The following is a 20,592-nucleotide window of genomic DNA, read 5'->3' on the forward strand; positions in this document are numbered from 1 at the left end:
AGTCAAATCGTGACAAAACAAATATTGTTGGAAAGGTCTGAGTCTCACGGTTCCATATTTGCCAACTGGGACAGACATTTATAAATTTGTAATAGTAATTTAAAAACAATAGTACAATTTTGTAATAGTAAAATTGGAAATTTTTTCTATTTAAAAAATTAAACAGAATGTCGGTGACACCCAACAGCTTTTTTTTTTTTGACATCAACTTCAAATTTGGAACGCAACTTTGATAGACATATGGCTTTCATTTGATAGCAATTTTGGATTAAAATATATTTGATAAAATATAAATTTTATATAAAATAAATGCTTAGTACAGTACATTTGATTTATAGTAAATTTAAACTTTCATAAGTTTTTCATACTTTTCATCAGCAATATTTAGCAGACCAAATTTAGGTCTGTACTCCAAAACATTCTTGTATTATAAACATTTAAGTTTGGATTGGATTCATGTTTATTCTCAAAAATGGGGTGACAGTTAAGGGTTTAAGTAAAATTACCTGTTCTTCCTTATGAATAATAAGCCAAATGGCTTTGTGCCGCAGGAAGTGCTCAGGACCAGGAAAGAGATCTCGGATGTCATCCCATGAGAGAGTTGGTAAAATGTCTTCCCCAATGTTAGCAGCTAGAACACATGTAAATATGTTAGCATAGCACAGGTGCATTATACTTTGTATGCATAACTTTTTCAGATATTGTGAAAATGCATTCACTTGATTATAGCTATTTAATAACAGTTTACCCAAATAGAGAAATTTCTGCTTTATAACATGGTCCTAACATGGCAGAAATATTAAAGCTATGAAATGGCTGAATGAAGTGAAATAAACAGGCAATAATGATAAAAGATTCTTAACACTTGACAAAAATTGTATTTTTGTTAGCATCAGTAAATGCATTAGGTATTATAAAAAAGCAATAAACAGTTTTAGAGCATTTAAAAGTATTGGTAAATGGTAGTACAAATGTTCATTGTATGTTCATTATGAAATAACTAATGTTGTGGTATGCACATTTAAATAAATAATGTATTAGTCCATGTAACACAAGGATCAATAAGTGCTGCAAAACAAATGTTGTAAAACGGTTGACTAATGTCACTGAATACAAATTTATTATAAAGTGTTAACGATAAAACAACAAAAGTGATAGTTTAATTGAATTTGCCTCAGGGTGACGTCACAAAAAAATTGAGGTCATATTTGGATATAAGCTGCTTTTAATAAATTAAGTATTACTTAATTTGTACTAACTAGTACAGCTAACGAGATAGAAAGCAAAACGGAACAGGCTGAAATTTCAGACAAAAGATTACTGAATATCTCAAGAAAAAGACTGAATGATCAGCTAATTTCATTCAGTTACAGGAGCGTTGTTTCCGGTAGGAATCATTTTAGATTACAATTCAATTTCAAATACACAGAATGACCAATAGAATTAACAGATTTTTTAACAATTTTTTTTTTTATAAATTACTAACCTTTTAGAGTAGAAATCGCAACTTCATCGAGTCCGTCCATCGTGAGAAACTGGCGGGAGGAAGTGCCTTCGTTTCCTTGCTGTGCGTTGGCGCGCTGATTGCGCATGCGTATTACAAAACGTTAATACGTCACAGGATCAACGCACTGTTGCGCATGCACGCTCGCGCGTTTTTCTCATTTCCTGTGTTGTACGTTTTTAACTTGGCACATTAAGAAGGTTATAGTAGTTATTCTGGCTTTAACGTAGTTAATTGGTTGCAGTTGAAAGATACATTTGACATCAATTTTAAACTCAACATCTCTTCTGTTTTATTTGAGGTAGCAACGAAAGCTTGCTTTGATTTTACCGGAGAAAATGATTTGGTGCTGCATCATTTGTTATGTGTTTGTGGCTCTTACTCTCAAATCTTTATTGAGTCACATCAATTTTGCACATAGTCGTAGTCCAGATTTCCGCCTGGTTTGTGGAATAGATGGGTGTACTAAAGAGTACCGAGTCTACAACTCTTTTTGGTATCACATCAGACGAACACACTCACAATATCTAGACGGCGTGAGTAGCAGCAGATCACATCGGAGATAGAGATCAGCACAACACGAGGCATCCGGTGAACCTAGAAGAACGGACAGCAACAACTTGTGGACATATAGTGGACCAACACTGGTGGCTCAGGATACTCGGAACTCAAGTGACAGTCCGGATAATGAAACGACAATGGAGAATAATGTGGATTTTCAAACCTCTCTTCTTGTTCCTGTGGAACATTTTGGTGATTTTGATGCTTTTGACACTGGTGAAACAGTTTTCTCTGGCTTAAGCAGTAACACCGTTTTGCGGTCTCCTCCGAACCTGGAAGCACAGGATGTACTACTAAATGAAACTTCAGATACGAATCCCACTCTACCTATTCCAAACAGGCCTTCAGATGACTCAAGTTCTCCATGCCTCCCCCAAGAAACCATGGTAAATGAATAACTTAGTTCATGTTGTTTATGTCATAGCATAGTCTCTTATTTAACCTAATTATTATATATTCAAGTGTATAATATTTTTACTATTTTCTACATGTTTAGAATGACGAATTATCAAGTGATGGTGTGCTATCCAGACATGCCACTGCTAATGTGATGGCTGCTAGAGAGAAACATCATCTCTCACAGGTTAGTGTCAGTAAAAGAAAGTTGTGTTGCAGTGCTTAATAACACAAAAGGTCTCATTCATTAACATTAGCTTATGTATTAACTATCATGAACTAACAATGAACAATACAGTTAGTTACAGTATTTATTCATCTTTGTTAATGTTCGTTAATAAGAATACAGCTGTCCATTGTTTGTTCATATTAGTTCATAGTGCATTTACTAATGTTTAAAAATTACAGAATTTGATTTTAATAATGTATTAGTAAATGTTGAAATTAACATTAAGATTAATAAATGCTGTATAATTGTTGTTAATTCTGTTAATTAATGTTATCTGTAGTAGTTAACTATTGTGGTAACACTTTAGTAAAGGAAACACATATCCACTAATAACTATGACTTTTCTTTGAACAAACTCCTAATTTACTGCTTATTAATAATTAATATGTTTGTTGTTAACTTTAGGTATTGGGTAGGATGAAGAATACAGAATAAGGTCATGCAGAATAAGGCATCAATTTGTGCTTAATAAATATTAATAAACAGCCAATATTAAAATAATATTAATAAAATAATAAAAAGCCACAGGAAAGACATTGTTGGAATATATTTCTATTTTGAATAAATGCTGTTCTTTTAAAAATTTTATTCATCAATTAATCCTGAAAAAAATATTACCGGTTTACATAATCACAAAATATTAAGCATTACAACTGTTTCCAACACTGATAATAACGGAGTATAAAATCTTCATATTAGAATGATTTCTGAAGATCATGTGACACTGAAGACTGGAGTAATGATGCTGAAAATACAGCTGCGCATCACAGAAATAAATTACACTTTAAAACATTTTAAAATTGAAAACCATTGTTTTAAATTGTAATAATATTTCACAATATTTATTTTTTATATTTATATTTCTGTATTTGTGATCAAATTAATGCAGGCTTTGAGCATACAAGATGTCTATCAAAAACATTAAAAATGTTAATGTTTCCAAATTTTACCTCACAACATACCTAAAAATTATACCTCTAAAATTTGTATTTGTTACTATAAAACTTGGCAAAAAACTTTGTTCCTGAGTCACATTAATGATCTATCCATGTTCTCATTCAGTGATGTTTGTAACGTTGTAACGTATATTTCCATGCTAATTAAGGTTTTGTTTTTTTTCAGAGTGGTGTGAATGAGGCTGCGGTTCAGGAGTATCAAGCTCAGTTACTGAACAGCTTGAGGAGTCAGCTACAAACAGTATTCAACAGACATGCAGGAAGTGAACTTCAACGAGAAGCTTTGGGACTCTTTGACTCCTTTAAAGATCCATTTGCTGCAGTTTCAACTTCCTATAGACAGGACAGTGTCATAAAAGAAAAATTCAATTTTGTGGAAGCAGAAGAGGTTTCAGGCGGATTAGCAGTATGTCATCAGAAAAGAAAAAAACAAAGAGACCTCGCAATAAAAAACAAATGTTTCCATTATATACCCCTGATAAAGAGTTTAGAACAATTAATGTCTCATCCAAAAATCTTTGCCATGATAAATGGTGATTCTCAGAAATGCAGCAGTGGATATTTTTATGACATCATAGATGGCGAACTAAAGCTTTCACACCCTTTATTTTCTTCTAGACCCTCTGCTTTACAGATAATCTTTTATTCGGATGAAATCAAAATTTGCAATCTACTTGGGTCTCATGCTTCAAAGAATAAGTTGCTCATGTTTTCCCACACTTTGGGAAACATTAATCCAAAGTACAGGTCAAAATTAGCTTCAATCCGCCTTCTTGCTATTGCAAAGCAAAGTGAACTCTCAGAATGTGGAGTTGATGCCATATTGGCAAGATTGCATGAGGACTTGGTAAAGCTATATAATGGCGTGAAGATTCATCCTCCATGTGGTGAACATGAGATATATGGAGCAGTGGTTTCCGTATGTGGAGATACTTTAGCTCAACATGAGTTATGTGGATTTAAAGAGGTTATGGGCTTTGCATACAGTAAATGCCGACATTGTGAATGTTCTTTTGAGGACATGCAAATGTTTTTTAATGAAGAAAACTTTGAGCAAAGAACACTGGAAAGACATATTCGACAGTGCAGTGACATTGAGAAAGCCAGTACTGAATATCTCAGGAACAGCCTTAAAACTACATATGGAATAAACCAAAGGAGCAAAGTAATGGATTTCCCTGCCTTCAATTTAATTCAACAAACTCCTCAAGATATAATGCATGTAATTCTTGAGGGCATTGCTCCCTTGGAAATTAATTGTATGCTGAAACAATTGGTTCTTTTGGGACAACTGGACCTTGATGCTTTCAATGCTGATATCATTGGATTCCCATACTCTCCAAAAGATACTAGAGATAGGCCTAGCCCTATTGCGTACAGTACATTAGCTTCCAGTGACAAAAAACTGAAGCAGTCATCAGGTCAAATGCTTGTTTTGCTCAAAATAGTGCCCTTTCTATTGGATGTGATTGAAGGTACTGCATATTTTTCCTTCATTCTTGAGCTTCTGGAGATTGTTAAAATTTTGTTTTCACCTGTTTTTAGCCTTGAGACTACTGACAAGTTGAAAGTACTTATTGAACAGCATCTTAAACATTTTAAGGACCTTTTCTCAGAGAACAACATTACACCTAAACAGCATTACTTGATTCATGTTCCATCCCAGATTAAACTGTTGGGACCAGTGCTCCGTCACATGTGCATGAGGTTCGAATCCAAACATTGTTTTTTTTAAAAGATGGGTTTCAAAGTAAATTTCAAAAATGTCTGTAAGTCCTTAATTAAGCATAACCAAATGTTTGAATGCTGTCAGAATGTAAACAGTTCCAACCACCCGATTTTTGCCAGTGAATGTGTATTGGGACCAGTATCAGAAGTAAAAAACATGCCGTATTTAAAAGGAAAAGTAAGGGACTACTTTGGAGTTAATCAGATAAACCATGCAGTGTCTGTTAAGTGGATTACTTTAAATGGAAACAAATACATAAGTGAAAAAACATTACTAGTGTGTATGGCAAATGGTAGTAGTCTACCGGAATTTGGACTTGTGAGGAACATATTCATCATAAATTCATCTTTGTATTGTTTTAAATGTCAGATGTACAGTACAGTCTGTTTTGACAGAGACTACATGTCTTATAAAATTGAGCTTCCCAACCTGGCAGAGGCAACTGAACTAGTTAATGCAGACAGCCTTGTAGACTTCACACCGTATTACAGTTTAAGTAACAGGGACATTACATACATCCCTGTGAAATATTACCTCGGAGATGTGATTGAATTACATAAAGCCTCAAGTGTGTGAGAATTTATGGGTGTGTTCTAAATTGAATACGTTTTGACTTATTTTGGATGTATAACAATTTCAAACAAAAGAAGTCTTTAATTTACCATTGGGATATTTTGTAATAATCTGTGTTCAATACAAGTTGAGCTCATTGACAACAATGTTGATCAAACCCCTTTTTTGAGAAGAAAAAAAGTTGTCAATTATGTTTGTGCTCATCAACAAAAGCTTGCTAATGAGCTCACCTAGAGTATTCCTTAGACAAACTTTGATACTCATGTTAAGTGTTGTTTGCTTTGACAGCCCCAGGGATAAATAAATCTGTGTTACTTTGTAAATGTGATTGTTCTCCATACAATAAATTCATTGTTGTATGTTTGTTGATGATATGATATATAGTAAATCAGATTTAAACCACTTTTTGACCAAGTGTTTATATTCACACAAGCAATTTGTCTTAATTGAATTTTCAAATACATGAACAGACACAAACAGAAGATCACTAAAAAAAAATAAAAAAAAAACTTTTTTGAACTTTCTTAATTAAGATTCTTGAAAATAGAATTTTTAGGAGTGGTATTATTCTTAAAATTAGCACAACAATCTAATTGAACATGCACCAAAACTTGCACTTTATAGCTGTCACTCGTTTCTGGTAAAATCTACCTCAAAATTAGTTAACATTTACTTGTCAAGACAGAATAAGACCAATTTTCTTAAAGTAAGATTTATGAACTAGTATGCAATGTATTTTATAAGAATTTTTATCTTTTATGGCAAAAAACAAGATGTATTTTCTAGAAATAAGATTTCTGTTTTTGCAGTGCAGCTACCACTTCTATGCTGATGATACTCAGATTCATATATATTCTCATCCTGGTCAATTTGTGGATGTCCCTCATCTTTCCGACTGTATTTCTGAGATTAAGTTGTGGATGTCTAAAAATGTCCTGCGTCTGAATAGCTCTAAAACTGAAGTTATGCTTCTTGGCTCTCCCCACCCACTGCGAAATGCTGCTTCATTAGATCTATCAGTTGATGGTGTTGCCCTAGAGCTACAAAGTAAACTAAAAAAATGGTTTTATTTTTGTCTTTGACGTGTCATTGTAGTTCTTTTGTTTTTGTCATGGTAAAGACCTCCTTTTTTCATCTTAGAAATACTGGACGTATTCGGCCTATGTTGCCCTATTCTGTTGCTGAAAAATGTATTAATTCTTTTGTTTTCTCACGAATTGATTATTGCAATGCTCTCCTTGTTGGAGTGTCCAAATCCTCTCTTAACAAATTGCAATACTTGCATAATTCAGCAGCTAGAATTTTAACTGGGGTTAGGGCTGGCGACCATATAACTCCTGTTTTGAAGACGTTACACTGGCTACCTGTTAAATACCATATAGATTTGGCTTAGCTAGCTTACATAGGGCTCTGTATAGTCTCGCTCCACAGTGTCAGGCAGATCTTTTAACACCTTATGCGCCAGATCTTAATTTACGATCTACTCAGCACAATTTCTTAATTGTTCCCAAATCACGGTTGCAATCCAGAGGTGACAGGGTCTTTTCAACGTATGGTTCAAAACTGTGGAATTCTCTCCAAATTGACATTTGTAACACATGCGTATCATTAGACGAACACATGCGTATCATTAGACGAAAATCCAAAGAGGGAGGTTTTAATGATGATAATGGTGAAAAACGAACACATACAAAACTCAAATTTGCTTTACGCTATGATACTTTAAGGACTGACAAAACTAGAACTAAACAGACCGGGCTTATAAACACAAAGGAAGTAATCAGGAGAACCAGGTGGGGAGTAATCAATTAACTAAACAAGAAAAGGAAAATGACCAAATAAGGAAAACTCAAAAGGAACAGGATATTAGGAGTCCATGACTGTGACATTACTCCCCCCTCCCGGAAGGCTCGTCCCAAGTCATAACACCGGGGAGGGGGGTGGGTCTGGATACTCGGGCGGCCATGGCGGATCTGGAGACTCGGGCAGCTCTGGAGACTCGGGAGGCCATGGTGGATCTGGAGACCCGGAGGGCCATGGCGGATCTGGAGACTCGGGGGGCCATGGCGGATCTGGCTCGGAGGCTGCAGCTCCAACCCCCGCCTCGGCCTCTATGGCTGGATCTCTACTGCCCCCCCCAAAAAAAAAATACTTGGGAAAACTTACGGGGTTGGACTTGGGGCCAGGAGCAGACACAGGAGCGAGCTCTGGGGGTGGGGCTGACACTGGAGTGAGCTGGGGTTCAGGGGCCCTCCCTGGGCTCGCCGGGGGATCAGGAGCCCTCCCTGGGCTCGTCGGGGAATCAGGAGCCCTCCCTGGGCTTGTCGGGAAATTGGGAGCCTTCCCTAGGCTCAACGGGGAATCAGGAGCCCTCCCTGGGTTCAACGGGGGATCAGGAGCCTTCCCTTGGCTTAACGGGGAATCAGTAGCCCTCCTTAGGCTGAACTGGGGTTCGGGAGCCCCTCCTGGGCTTGACGGGGGATCGGGAGCCCCTCCTGGGCTTGACGGGGAATCGGGAGCCCCTCCTGGGCTTAATTGCGGATCGGGAGCCCCTCCTGGGCTGAACTTGGGTTCGGGAGCCCCTCCTGGGCTTGACTGGGGATCAGGAGCCTCTTCTGGGCATGACAGGAGATCAGGAGCCTCTTCTGGGCATGACAGGAGATCGGGAGCCTCTTCTGGGCATAACAGGAGATAGGGAGCCTCTTCTGGGCATAACAGGAGATCAGGAGCCTCTTCTGGGCAGAACTTAGGAACAGGAGCCTCTTCTGGCCATAACAGGAGATTGGGGTGCTCAGGAGATGAGGAAGGGATGGACGGAAACAATGGAGATGTAGGAGATTCAAGGCTGGGTGGAACCAGCGGAGACACAGGAGATTCAATGCTGGGCAGAACCAGCGGAGACACCGGAGACTTAGGTGGTGAAGGAGGTTCAGGGAAGTGCGCTAGAGGGAAATCTGGGGAGAGGATGGGTGCAGAGAAACTTGGGGGTAATGCCATGTCCAGGATACTAAAGCTGGTGATGGAGAGTGATCTGGAGGAGAGAGTGGTTTAATATATGTGCACATCAGGTGCACAGAGTTAAAGACTCCATGTGTGTCAGAGAAGACAGCTGTCTATACCCTCACCAGTCAGCACTTACACTGCAGTACACAATACAAAGTGTTCAACACATGTCATAGATAATGTGTAAACGCATGAATAAATAATTTACAAAGCTTTCTGCATCCCCTAATCTAAAGTGTAAACTATTTATCACTTGTAAATGTGTTACATATCATTTGTAGACCTTTCTTACCATTTACAAATTATTTGTATATGTACACAAGTCATTTATAATACTTTCTGCATCCCCTAATCTAAAGTGTAGACTATTCATCACTTGTAAATGTGTTACATATCATTTGTAGACCTTTCTTACCTGTTACAAATTATTTGTATATGTATACAAGTCATTTATAACACTTTCTGTGTCAGTGTTGTGGACTTTAGTTTCCTTGTTTTGCATTGGTCTTAGTTCCTGTTTTCCTTATTTGTTCATGTTTTCTATTCCTGTCCTCAGTTCTATTAGTTCCAGGTGTTCCCCGTATAGTTAATTGGTTCCAGCTGTGTCCCATCAGTGTCTCTGTATTTTAAGTGTTCTCTGTTCTTAGTTCTCTGTCCACTGTCGAATGTCATTTCTCAGATTGTACATAATTTATAAGTTCCTCTGTTTGTATCTCCTTGTGGATTTATTTAAATATTATACTTCCGTATTCTTCTGGATCTTCTAGTTCCTTCTCCAAGAGATGTGTGACAGAACAGCGGACCGAACACGAATACTATGGCTGAAGACAGACTGTGGTGTCTGTGGCAGGGCGTTCGGGAGTTGGAGGTGTATGTGGAGGAGTTCCTAGAGCCCTCCAACCGGGTGAGCTGGTTATATTCTGCTCTTGTTGTCTGTTTTCGGCTGGGGCTGCGATTTTCCCACGTGTACTTTTTCCCTGATTGAGCTGGTTAATCATGTCATTTATATAAGTGGCTCTAATTCCGAGGTTGAAGAAGTTCCTAATCCAGTCCCTCCCGAAAACCACTGAGCTGCCCCAGCTCACCACTTGCCAGGAACCTCCACATACCCAGCCAAATGGTCGGACCACCTCTCTCTGACCTCAGCCCAGATACGCCGGCCACTCCTAAACTCACTCCAGTGCCTGCTCCTCGAAAGCGCTGTGCCTGCTCCTCTGGAGCACCCTCCGGCGCCAGCACCACGTAAACGCATCCCCGATCCTGAGTGAAGCCCACGGCAGGCTCCTGTTCCCGAGTTAAGCCCACGGCAGGCTCCCGTTCCAGAGTTAAGCCCACAGCGGGCTCCCGAGCCCCAGTTAATGCCAGGATGGGCTCCTGATCCTCAGTTAAGCCCAGGATGGGCTCCTGATCCCGAGTTTAGCCCACGGTGGGCTCCTGATCCCCAGTTAAGCCCAGGAGGGGCTCCCGATCCCCAGTTCAGACCAGGAGGGGCTCCTGATCCCCAGTTCAGCCCAGGAACGAATAGAGTCTCATTTTCAGCTAAATGATTTCTAACCATGTTCTGAGGTCCTGTGCTGATCAGCTCACTGTTTTGTTTACATCCATCTTTAATGAGTCTCTTGCTACCTCAGTGGTTCCCACCTCCTTTAAAATCTCTGTCATAATCCCTGTGCCTAAGAACAATAAACCCTCTGGTCTGAATGACTGTTGTACAGTTGCCCTTACATCAGTAGTCATGAAGGTCTTTGGTTAAAAAGTACATTTGCTCCTCCATCCCGGATACTTTGGAACCGCTTCAGTTTGCTTATTGCCCCAACAGATCCACTGATGATGCCAACTCTCACATCCTGCACTCTTCTCTCACGCACATTGACAGCAACGATGGGAACTTCTTTCACTGTGAGAAAAATTTGGTTTATGCAATGTGAAGACTAAAGCTTGCCCACATCAAATATGTTTGTAATACATGGAATTAAATGTTATTTGCAATGCAGAAAGACACATTTTAATGTGTTAGGTGTTTTGTGATTATGAAGATGTGTTAGTGATTCTAAGCTCTGGAAGCTTAGTTAAGCGATTCTGTGAACGGTAACACTATGTTTAAGCCACTAAGCAAATGAAGAGACTGCAAGCCCACATATGCTGAAAAACTTCATTCTCTGTTAGAAAAAGTTAGATGCAATGTGAAGACTTAAGCTTGCCCACATCAAAACAAAACTAAAGGTATTTCTTATTGGAGGGAAAGTAACCTATCCTACAGAAAAAGCATTAAAAACTGCTAGATCTGATTACTTTTCGTCTCTTTTAGAAGAAAATATTCAATGCAGTGGCTAAATTAACGAAAAATAAAGCATCAACAAGTGTTGACATTTCCCAACATCACAGCAGTAATGACTTTATGAACTACTTTACTTCTAAAGTCGACACTATTAGAGGATAAAATTGTAACCATGCAGCCGTCAGCTACAGTATCACATCAGACAGTGCACTATAGATCCCCTGAGGAACAGTTCCACTCATTCTCTACTATAGGAGAGGAAGAATTGTATAAACTTGTTAAATCATCTAAACCAACATGTATGTTAGACCCTATTCCATCTAAGCTCCTAAAAGAGGTGCTTCCAGAAGTCATAAATCCTCTTCTGACTATTATTAATTCCTCATTGTTATTAGTATATGTCCCCAAAAACCTTCAAACTGGCTGTTATTAAGCCTCTCATCAAAAAAAAACACAACTAGACCCCAAATAACTAGTTAATTATAGACCGATCTCGAATCTCCCTTTTCTGTCCAAGATACTAGAAAAGGTAGTATCCTCACAATTATATTCCTTCTTAGAGAAAAATGGCATCTGTGAGGATTTCCAGTCATGATTTAGACCATATCATAGTACTGAGACTGCTCTCCTTAGAGTTACAAATAACCTGCTCTTATCATCTGATCGTGGTTGTATCTCTCTATTAGTGCTATTGGATCTTAGTGCTGCGTTCGACACTATTGACCACACCATTCTTTTGCATAGACTAGAACACTTTGTTGGCATTAATGGAAGTGCATTAGCATGGTTTAAATCGTACTTACATGACCGGCATCAATTCGTAGCAGTGAATGAAGAGGTATCATATCAATCACAAGTGCAGTATGGAGTACCTCAAGGCTCAGTACTAGGGCCGTTATTCTTCACGCTTTACATGTTACCCTTGGAAAATATCATCAGGAAACACTGTGTTAGCTTTCACTGTTATGCTGATGATACTCAGCTCTATATTTCTCCAGAAACATACCAATTTGAAAAACTAACGGAATGCATAGTTGATATAAAAAAACTGGATGACGAGTAATTTCTTACTGCTAAAAACTGAGCGTTTTATGCTTAGAAGCTCCAACATATGTTCATGATAATAAAACTAGTACCTCACTGAAATCTGTTTTCTGCATTGCTAAAACATTTCATTTTAATGTGTTAGAAACATCTTTTAATGTGAGCAAGCTTTTGTCTTAACTTCGTACAAACTATCATTCTCTAACAGAGAAAGAAGGTTTTCAACACTTTTAGGCATTCTTTCTGTTCATTTGCTTAGTTGCACTAACAGAGTGTTACTGCTCACGGAAGCGCTAAACTGAGTGTTTTATGCTTAGAAGCTCAAACATATGTTCATGATCATAGAACTAATAACTCACTGAAATCTGTTTTCTGCATTGCTAAAACATTTCATTTTAATGTGTTAGAAACAACTTTAATGTGAGTAAGCTTTAGTCTTAACTTTGTATAAACTATCATTCTCTAACAGAGAAAGAAGGTTTTCAGCACTCGTAGGCTTTCTTTCTGTTCATTTGCTTAGTTGCACTAACAGAGTGTTACTGTTCACAGAACTGCTAAACTTAGCGTTTTATGCTTAGAAGTTCAAACATATGTTCATGATTATAAAACTAGTAACTCACTGAAATCTGTTTTCTGCATTGCTAAAACATTTCATTTTAATGTGTTAGAAACAACTTTAATGTGAGCAAGCTTTAGTCTTTACTTTGTATAAACTATCATTCTCTAACAGAGAAAGAAGGTTTTCAGCACTTTTGGGCTTTTTTTCTGTTCATTTGCTTAGTTGCACTAACAGAGTGTTTCTGTTCTCAGAAGCGCTAAACTGAGCGTTTTGTGCTTAGAAGCTCAAACATATGTTCATGATCATAAAACTAGTAACTCACTGAAATCTGTTTTTTGCATTGCTAAAACATTTCTTTTAAGATGTTAGAAAACAACTTTAATGTGGGCAAGCTTTAGTCTTAAAAGTGCATAAACCAACTTTCTATTAACAGAGAAAGAAGGTTTTCAGCACTCGTGGGCTTTCTTTCTGTTCATTTGCTTAGTTGCTCTAACAGAGTGTTACTGTTCACAGAACTGCTAAACTTAGCGTTTTATGCTTAGAAGTTCAAACATATGTTCATGATTATAAAACTAGTAACTCACTGAAATCTGTTTTCTGCATTGCTAAAACATGTCATTTGAAGTGTTAGAAACAACTTTAATGTGAGCAAGCTTTAGTCTTTACTTTGTATAAACTATCATTCTATAACAGAGAAAGAAGGTTTTCAGCACTTTTTGGCTTTCTTTCTTGTTCATTTGCTTAGTTGCACTAACAGAGTGTTACTGCTCACGGAAGCGCTAAACTGAGCGTTTTATGCTTAGAAGCTCAAACATATGTTCATGATCATAAAGCTAGTAACTCAATGAAATCTGTTTTCTGCATTGCTAAAACATTTCATTTAATATGTTAGAAACATCTTTCATGTGGGCAAGCTTTAGTCTTAAAAGTGCATAAACTAACTTTCTATAACAGAGAAAAAAGGTTTCCAGCACTTGTGGGCTTTCTTTCTGTTCATTTGTTTAGTTGAATTAACAGAGTGTTACTGTTCACAGAACTGCTAAACTGAGCGTTTTATGCTTAGAAGTTCAAACATATGTTCATGATCATAAAACTAGTAACTCACTGAAATCTGTTTTCTGCATTGCTAAAACATTTCATTTTAATGTGTTAGAAACAACTTTAATGTGAGCAAGCTTTAGTCTTAACTTTGTATAAACTATCATTCTCTAACAGAGAAAGAAGGTTTTCAGCACTTTTATGCGTTCTTTCTGTTCATTTGCTTAGTTGCACTAAAGGAGTGTTACTGTTCACGGAACTGCTAAACTGAGCGTTTTATGCTTAGAAGCTCAAACATATGTTCATGATCATAAAGCTAGTAACTCAATGAAATCTGTTTTCTGCATTGCTAAAACATTTCATTTTAATGTGTTAGAAACATATTTAATGTGAGCAAGCTTTTGTCTTAACTTTGTACAAACTATCATTCTCTAACAGAGAAAGAAGGTTTTCAGCACTTTTAGGCGTTCTTTCTATTCATTTGCTTAGTTGCACTAACAGAGTGTTACCGTTCACAGAACTGCTAAACTGAGCGTTTTATGCTTAGAAGTTCAAACATATGTTGATCATCATAAAACTAGTAACTCACTGAAATCTGTTTTCTGCATTGCTAAAACATTTCATTTTAATGTGTTAGAAACATCTTTAATGTGAGCAAGCTTTTGTCTTAACTTTGTACAAACTATCATTCTCTAACAGAGAAAGAAGGTTTTCAGCACTTTTAGGCGTTCTTTCTGTTCATTTGCTTAGTTGCACTAACAGAGTGTTACTGTTCACGGAAGCGCTAAACTGAGCGTTTTATGCTTAGAAGCTCAAACATATGTTCATGATCATAAAACTAGTAACTCAATGAAATCTGTTTTCTGCATTGCTAAAACATTTCTTTTAAGATGTTAGAAACAAGTTTAATGTGGGCAAGCTTTAGTCTTAAAAGTGCATAAACCAACTTTCTATAACAGAGAAAGAAGGTTTTCCAGCACTTTTGGGCTTTCTTTCTGTTCATTTGCTTAGTTGCGCTAACAGAATGTTACTGTTCACAGAACTGCTAAACTGAGCGTTTTATGCTTAGAAGTTCAAACATATGTTCATGATCATAAAACTAGTAACTCACTGAAATCTGTTTTCTGCATTGCTAAAACATTTCATTTTAATGTGTTAGAAACAACTTTAATGTGAGCAAGCTTTTGTCTTAACTTTGTACAAACTATCATTCTCTAACAGAGAAAGAAGGTTTTAAGCACTTTTGGGCTTTCTTTCTGTTCATTTTCTTAGTTGCACTAACAGAGTGTTTACTGTTCACAGAAGCGCAAAACGGAGCGTTTTATGCTTAGAAGCTCAAACATGTGTTCATGTTAATAAAACTAGTAACTCACTGAAATCTGTTTTCTGCATTGCTAAAACATTTCATTTTAATGTGTTAGAAACATCTTTAATGTGAGCAAGCTTTTGTCTTAACTTTGTACAAACTATCATTCTCTAACAGAGAAAGAAGGTTTTCAGCACTTTTAGGCTTTCTTCTTTCTGTTCATTTGCTTAGTTGCACTAACAGAGTGTTACTGTTCACGGAGGCGCAAAACTGAGCTTTTTTATGCTTAGAAGCTCAAACATATGTTCATGATCATAAAACTAGTAACTCACTGAAATCTGTTTTCTGCATTGCTAAAACATTTCATTTAAGATGTTAGAAACAAGTTTAATGTGGGCAAGCTTTAGTCTTAAAAGTGCATAGACCAACTTACTATAACAGAGAAAAAAGGTTTCCAGCACTTGTGGGCTTTCTTTCTGTTCATTTGCTTAGTTGAACTAACAGAGTGTTACTGTTCACAGAACTGCTAAACTGAGCGTTTTATGCTTAGAAGTTCAAACATATGTTCATGATCATAAAACTAGTAACTCACTGAAATCCGTTTTCTGCATTGCTAAAACATGTCATTTTAATGTGTTAGAAACATCTTTAATGTGAGCAAGCTTTTTTCTTAACTTTGTACAAACTATCATTCTCTAACAGAGAAAGAAGGTTTTCAGCACTTTTAGGTGTTCTTTCTGTTCATTTGCTTATTTGCACTAACAGAGTGTTACCGTTCACAGAACTGCTAAACTGAGCGTTTTATGCTCAGGAGCTCAAACATATGTTCATGATAATAAAACTAGTAAATCACTGAAATCTGTTTTCTGCATTGCTAAAACATTTAATTTTAATGTGTTAGAAACATCTTTAATGTGAGCAAGCTTTTGTCTTAACTTTGTACAAACTATCATTCTCTAACATAGAAAGAAGGTTTTCAGCACTTTTAGGCGTTCTTTCTTTTCATTTGCTTAGTTGCACTAACAGAGTGTTTCAGTTCAGGGAAGCGCAAAACTGAGCGTTTTATGCTCAGAAGCTCAAACATATGTTCATGTTAATAAAACTAGCAGCTCACTGAAATCTGTTTTCTGCATTGCTAAAACATTTCATTTAAGATGTTAGAAACAACTTTAATGTGGGCAAGCTTTAGTCTTAAAAGTGCATAAACCAACTTTCTATAACAGAGAAAAAAGGTTTCCAGCACTTTTGGGCTTTTCTTTCTGTTCATTTGCTTAGTTGCACTAACAGAGTGTTACTGTTCACAGAACTGCTAAACTGAGCGTTTTATGCTTAGAAGTTCAAACATATGTTCATGATCATAAAACTAGTAACTCACTGAAATCTGTTTTCTGCATTGCTAAAACATTTCATTTTAATGTGTTAGAAACAACTTTAATGTGAGCAAGCTTTAGTTATAACTTTGTTAAAACCATCATTCTCTAACAGAGAAAAAAGGTTTTCAGCACTTTTGGGCTTTCTTTCTGTTCATTTCCTTAGTTGCACTAACAGAGTGTTACTGTTCACAGAACTGCTAAACTGAGCGTTTTATGCTTAGAAGCTCAAACATATGTTCATGATAATAAAACTAGTAACTCACTGAAATCTGTTTTCTGCATTGCTAAAACATTTCATTTTAATGTGTTAGAAACATATTTAATGTGAGCAAGCTTTTGTCTTAACTTTGTACAAATCTGTCATTCTCTAACAGAGAAAGAAGGTTTTCATCACTTTTAGGCGTTCTTTCTGTTCATTTGCTTAGTTGCACTAACAGAGTGTTACCGTTCACAGAACTGCTAAACTGAGCGTTTTATGCTTAGAAGTTCAAACAATGAGTTCATCATCATAAAACTAGTAACTCACTGAAATCTGTTTTCTGCATTGCTAAAACATTTCATTTTAATGTGTTAGAAACATCTTTAATGTGAGCAAGCTTTTGTCTTAACTTTGTACAAACTATCATTCTCTAACAGAGAAAGAAGGTTTTCAGCACTTTTAGGCGTTCTTTCTGTTCATTTGCTTAGTTGCACTAACAGAGTGTTACTGTTCACGGAACTGCTAAAGTGAGCGTTTTATGCTTAGAAGGTCAAACATATGTTCATGATCATAAAACTAGTAACTCACTGAAATCTGTTTTCTGCATTGCTAAAACATTTCATTTTAATGTGTTAGAAACATATTTTAATGTGGGCAAGCTTTTGTCTTAACTTTGTTCAAACTATCATTCTCTAACAGAGAAAGAAGGTTTTCAGCACTTTTAGGAGTTCTTTCTGTTCATTTGCTTAGTTGCACTAACAGAGTGTTACCGTTCACAGAACTGCTAAACTGAGCGTTTTATGCTTAGAAGTTCAAACATATGTTCATGATCATAAAACTAGTAACTCACTGAAATCTGTTTTCTGCATTGCTAAAACATTTCATTTTAATGTGTTAGAAACATCTTTAATGTGAGCAAGCTTTTGTCTTAACTTTGCACAAACTATCATTCTATAACAGAGAAAGAAGGTTTTTAGCACTTTTGGGCTTTCTTTCTGTTCATTTGCTTAGTTGCACTAACAGAGTGTTTCAGTTCACGGAAGCGCAAAACTGAGCGTTTTATGCTCAGAAGCTCAAACATATGTTCATGTTAATAAAACTAGTAACTCACTGAAATCTGTTTTCTGCATTGCTAAAACATTTTATTTAAGATGTTAGAAACAACTTTAATGTGGGCAAGCTTTAGTCTTAAAAGTGCATAGACCAACTTTCTATAACAGAGAAAAGAAGGTTTCCAGCACTTTTGGGCTTTCTTTCTGTTCATTTCCTTAGTTGCACTAACAGAGTGTTACTGTTCACAAGAAATGCTAAACTGAGCGTTTTATGCTTAGAAGTTCAAACATATGTTCATGATCATAAAACTAGTAACTCACTGAAATCTTTTTTCTGCATTGCTAAAACATTTCATTTTAATGTGTTAGAAACATATTTAATGTGAGCAAGCTTTTGTCTTAACTTTGTACAAACTATCATTCTCTAACAGAGAAAGAAGGTTTTCAGCACTTTTAGGAGTTCTTTCTGTTCATTTCCTTAGTTGCACTAACAGAGTGTTACCGTTCACAGAACTGCTAAACTGAGCGTTTTATGCTCAGGAGCTCAAACATATGTTCATGTTAATAAAACTAGTAACTCACTGAAATCTGTTTTTCTGCATTGCTAAAACATTTCATTTTAATGTGTTAGAAACATCTTTAATGTGAGCAAGCTTTTGTCTTAACTTTGTACGAACTATCATTCTCTAACAGAGAAAGAAGGTTTTCAGCACTTTTAGGCGTTCTTTCTGTTCATTTGCTTATTTGCACTAACAGAGTGTTACTGCTCACGGAAGCGCTAAACTGAGCGTTTTATGCTTAGAAGCTCAAACATATGTTCATGATCATAAAACTAGTAATTCACTGAAATCTGTTTTCTGCATTGCTAAAACATTTCATTTAAGGTGTTAGAAACATCTTTAATGTGGGAAAGCTTTAGTCTTAAAAGTGCATAGACCAACTTTCTATAACAGAGAAAAAAGGTTTCCAGCACTTTTGGGCTTTCTTTCTGTTCATTTGCTTAGTTGCACTAACAGAGTGTTACTGTTCACAGAACTGCTAAACTGAGCGTTTTATGCTTAGAAGTTCAAACATATGTTCATGATCATAAAACTAGTAACTCACTGAAATCTGTTTTCTGCATTGCTAAAACATTTCATTTTAATGTGTTAGAAACAACTTTAATGTGAGCAAGCTTTAGTCTTAACTTTGTATAAACTATCATTCTCTAACAGAGAAAGAAGGTTTTCAGCACTTTTAGGCGTTCTTTCTGTTCATTTGCTTAGTTGCACTAACAGAGTGTTACTGTTCACGGAACTGCTAAACTGAGCGTTTTATGCTTAGAAGCTCAAACATATGTTCATGATCATAAAACTAGTAACTCACTGAAATCTGTTTTCTGCATTGCTAAAACATTTCATTTTAATGTGTTAGAAACATATTTAATGTGAGCAAGCTTTTGTCTTAACTTTGTACAAACTATCATTCTCTAACAGAGAAAGAAGGTTTTCAGGCACTTTTTAGGCGTTCTTTCTGTTCATTTGCTTAGTTGCACTAACAGAGTGTTACCGTTCACAGAACTGCTAAACTGAGCGTTTTATGCTTAGACGTTCGAAAATATTTTGTTCATCATAAAACTAGTAACTCACTGACATCTGTTTTCTGCATTGCTAAAACATTTCATTTTAATGTGTTAGAAACATCTTTAATGTGAGCAAGCTTTTGTCTTAACTTTGTACAAACTATCATTCTCTAACAGAGAAAGAAGGTTTTCAACACTTTTAGGCATTCTTTCTGTTCATTTGCTTAGTTGCACTAACAGAGTGTTACTGCTAACGGAAGCGCTAAACTGAGCTTTTTTATGCTTAGAAGCTCAAACATATGTTCATGATCATAAAACTAGTAACTCACTGAAATCTGTTTTCTGCATTGCTAAAACATTTCATTTTAATGTGTTAGAAACAACTTTAATGTGGGAAAGCTTTAGTCTTAAAAGTGCATAAACCAACTTTCTATAACAGAGAAAAAAGGTTTACAGCACTTGTGGGCTTTCTTTCTGTTCATTTGCTTAGTTGCACTAACAGAGTGTTACTGTTCACAGAACTGCTAAACTGAGCGTTTTATACTTAGAAGTTCAAACATATGTTCATGATCATAAAACTAGTAACTCACTGAAATCTCTGTTTTCTGCATTGCTAAAACATTTCATTTTAATGTGTTAGAAACAACTTTAATGTGAGTAAGCTTTAGTCTTAACTTTGTATAAACTATCATTCTCTAACAGAGAAAGAAGGTTTTCAGCACTCGTGGGCTTTCTTTCTGTTCATTTGCTTAGTTGCTCTAACAGAGTGTTACTGTTCACAGAACTGCTAAACTTAGCGTTTTATGCTTAGAAGTTCAAACATATGTTCATGATCATAAAACTAGTAACTCACTGAAATCTGTTTTCTGCATTGCTAAAACATTTCATTTTAATGTGTTAGAAACATCTTTAATGTGAGCAAGCTTTTGTCTTAACTTTGTACAAACTATCATTCTCTAACAGAGAAAGAAGTTTTTCAGCACTTTTAGGCGTTCTTTCTGTTCATTTGCTTAGTTGCACTAACAGAGTGTTACCGTTCACAAGAACTGCTAAACTGAGCGTTTTATGCTTAGAAGTTCAAACATATGTTCATGATCATAAAACTAGTAACTCACTGAAATCTGTTTTCTGCATTGCTAAAACATTTCATTTTAATGTGTTAGAAACATCTTTAATGTGAGCAAGCTTTTGTCTTAACTTTGTACAAACTATCATTCTCTAACAGAGAAAG

The 20,592-nt window shown here is 36.3% G+C and overlaps 1 protein-coding gene across 1 annotated transcript; it reads left to right on the forward strand.

The window, feature by feature from the left end:
* Nucleotides 1–437: 437 nt before the first annotated feature.
* Nucleotides 438–6,355, forward strand: LOC122142986. Its single transcript, XM_042753930.1, has 3 exons — nucleotides 438–2,451; nucleotides 2,562–2,648; nucleotides 3,813–6,355. Exons 1-3 carry the CDS (start codon nucleotides 2,203–2,205, stop codon nucleotides 5,379–5,381), a joined length of 1,905 nt encoding a protein of 634 aa, XP_042609864.1. The 5' UTR covers nucleotides 438–2,202; the 3' UTR covers nucleotides 5,382–6,355.
* Nucleotides 6,356–20,592: the final 14,237 nt, after the last annotated feature.

The sequence above is a fragment of the Cyprinus carpio genome, unplaced genomic scaffold (genome assembly GCF_018340385.1).
Source record: "Cyprinus carpio isolate SPL01 unplaced genomic scaffold, ASM1834038v1 S000000512, whole genome shotgun sequence".
Taxonomy (NCBI): Eukaryota; Metazoa; Chordata; class Actinopteri; order Cypriniformes; family Cyprinidae; genus Cyprinus; species Cyprinus carpio.

Bases quoted from the DNA above. Each gene is read 5' to 3' on its own strand.
- LOC122142986 (XM_042753930.1), top strand. From the start codon at position 2,203: ATGGAGAATAATGTGGATTTTCAAACCTCTCTTCTTGTTCCTGTGGAA. The intron at 2,452-2,561 runs GTAAATGAATAA...CTACATGTTTAG, and splicing joins GCCTCCCCCAAGAAACCATG to AATGACGAATTATCAAGTGA. The intron at 2,649-3,812 runs GTTAGTGTCAGT...GTTTTTTTTCAG, and splicing joins AGAAACATCATCTCTCACAG to AGTGGTGTGAATGAGGCTGC.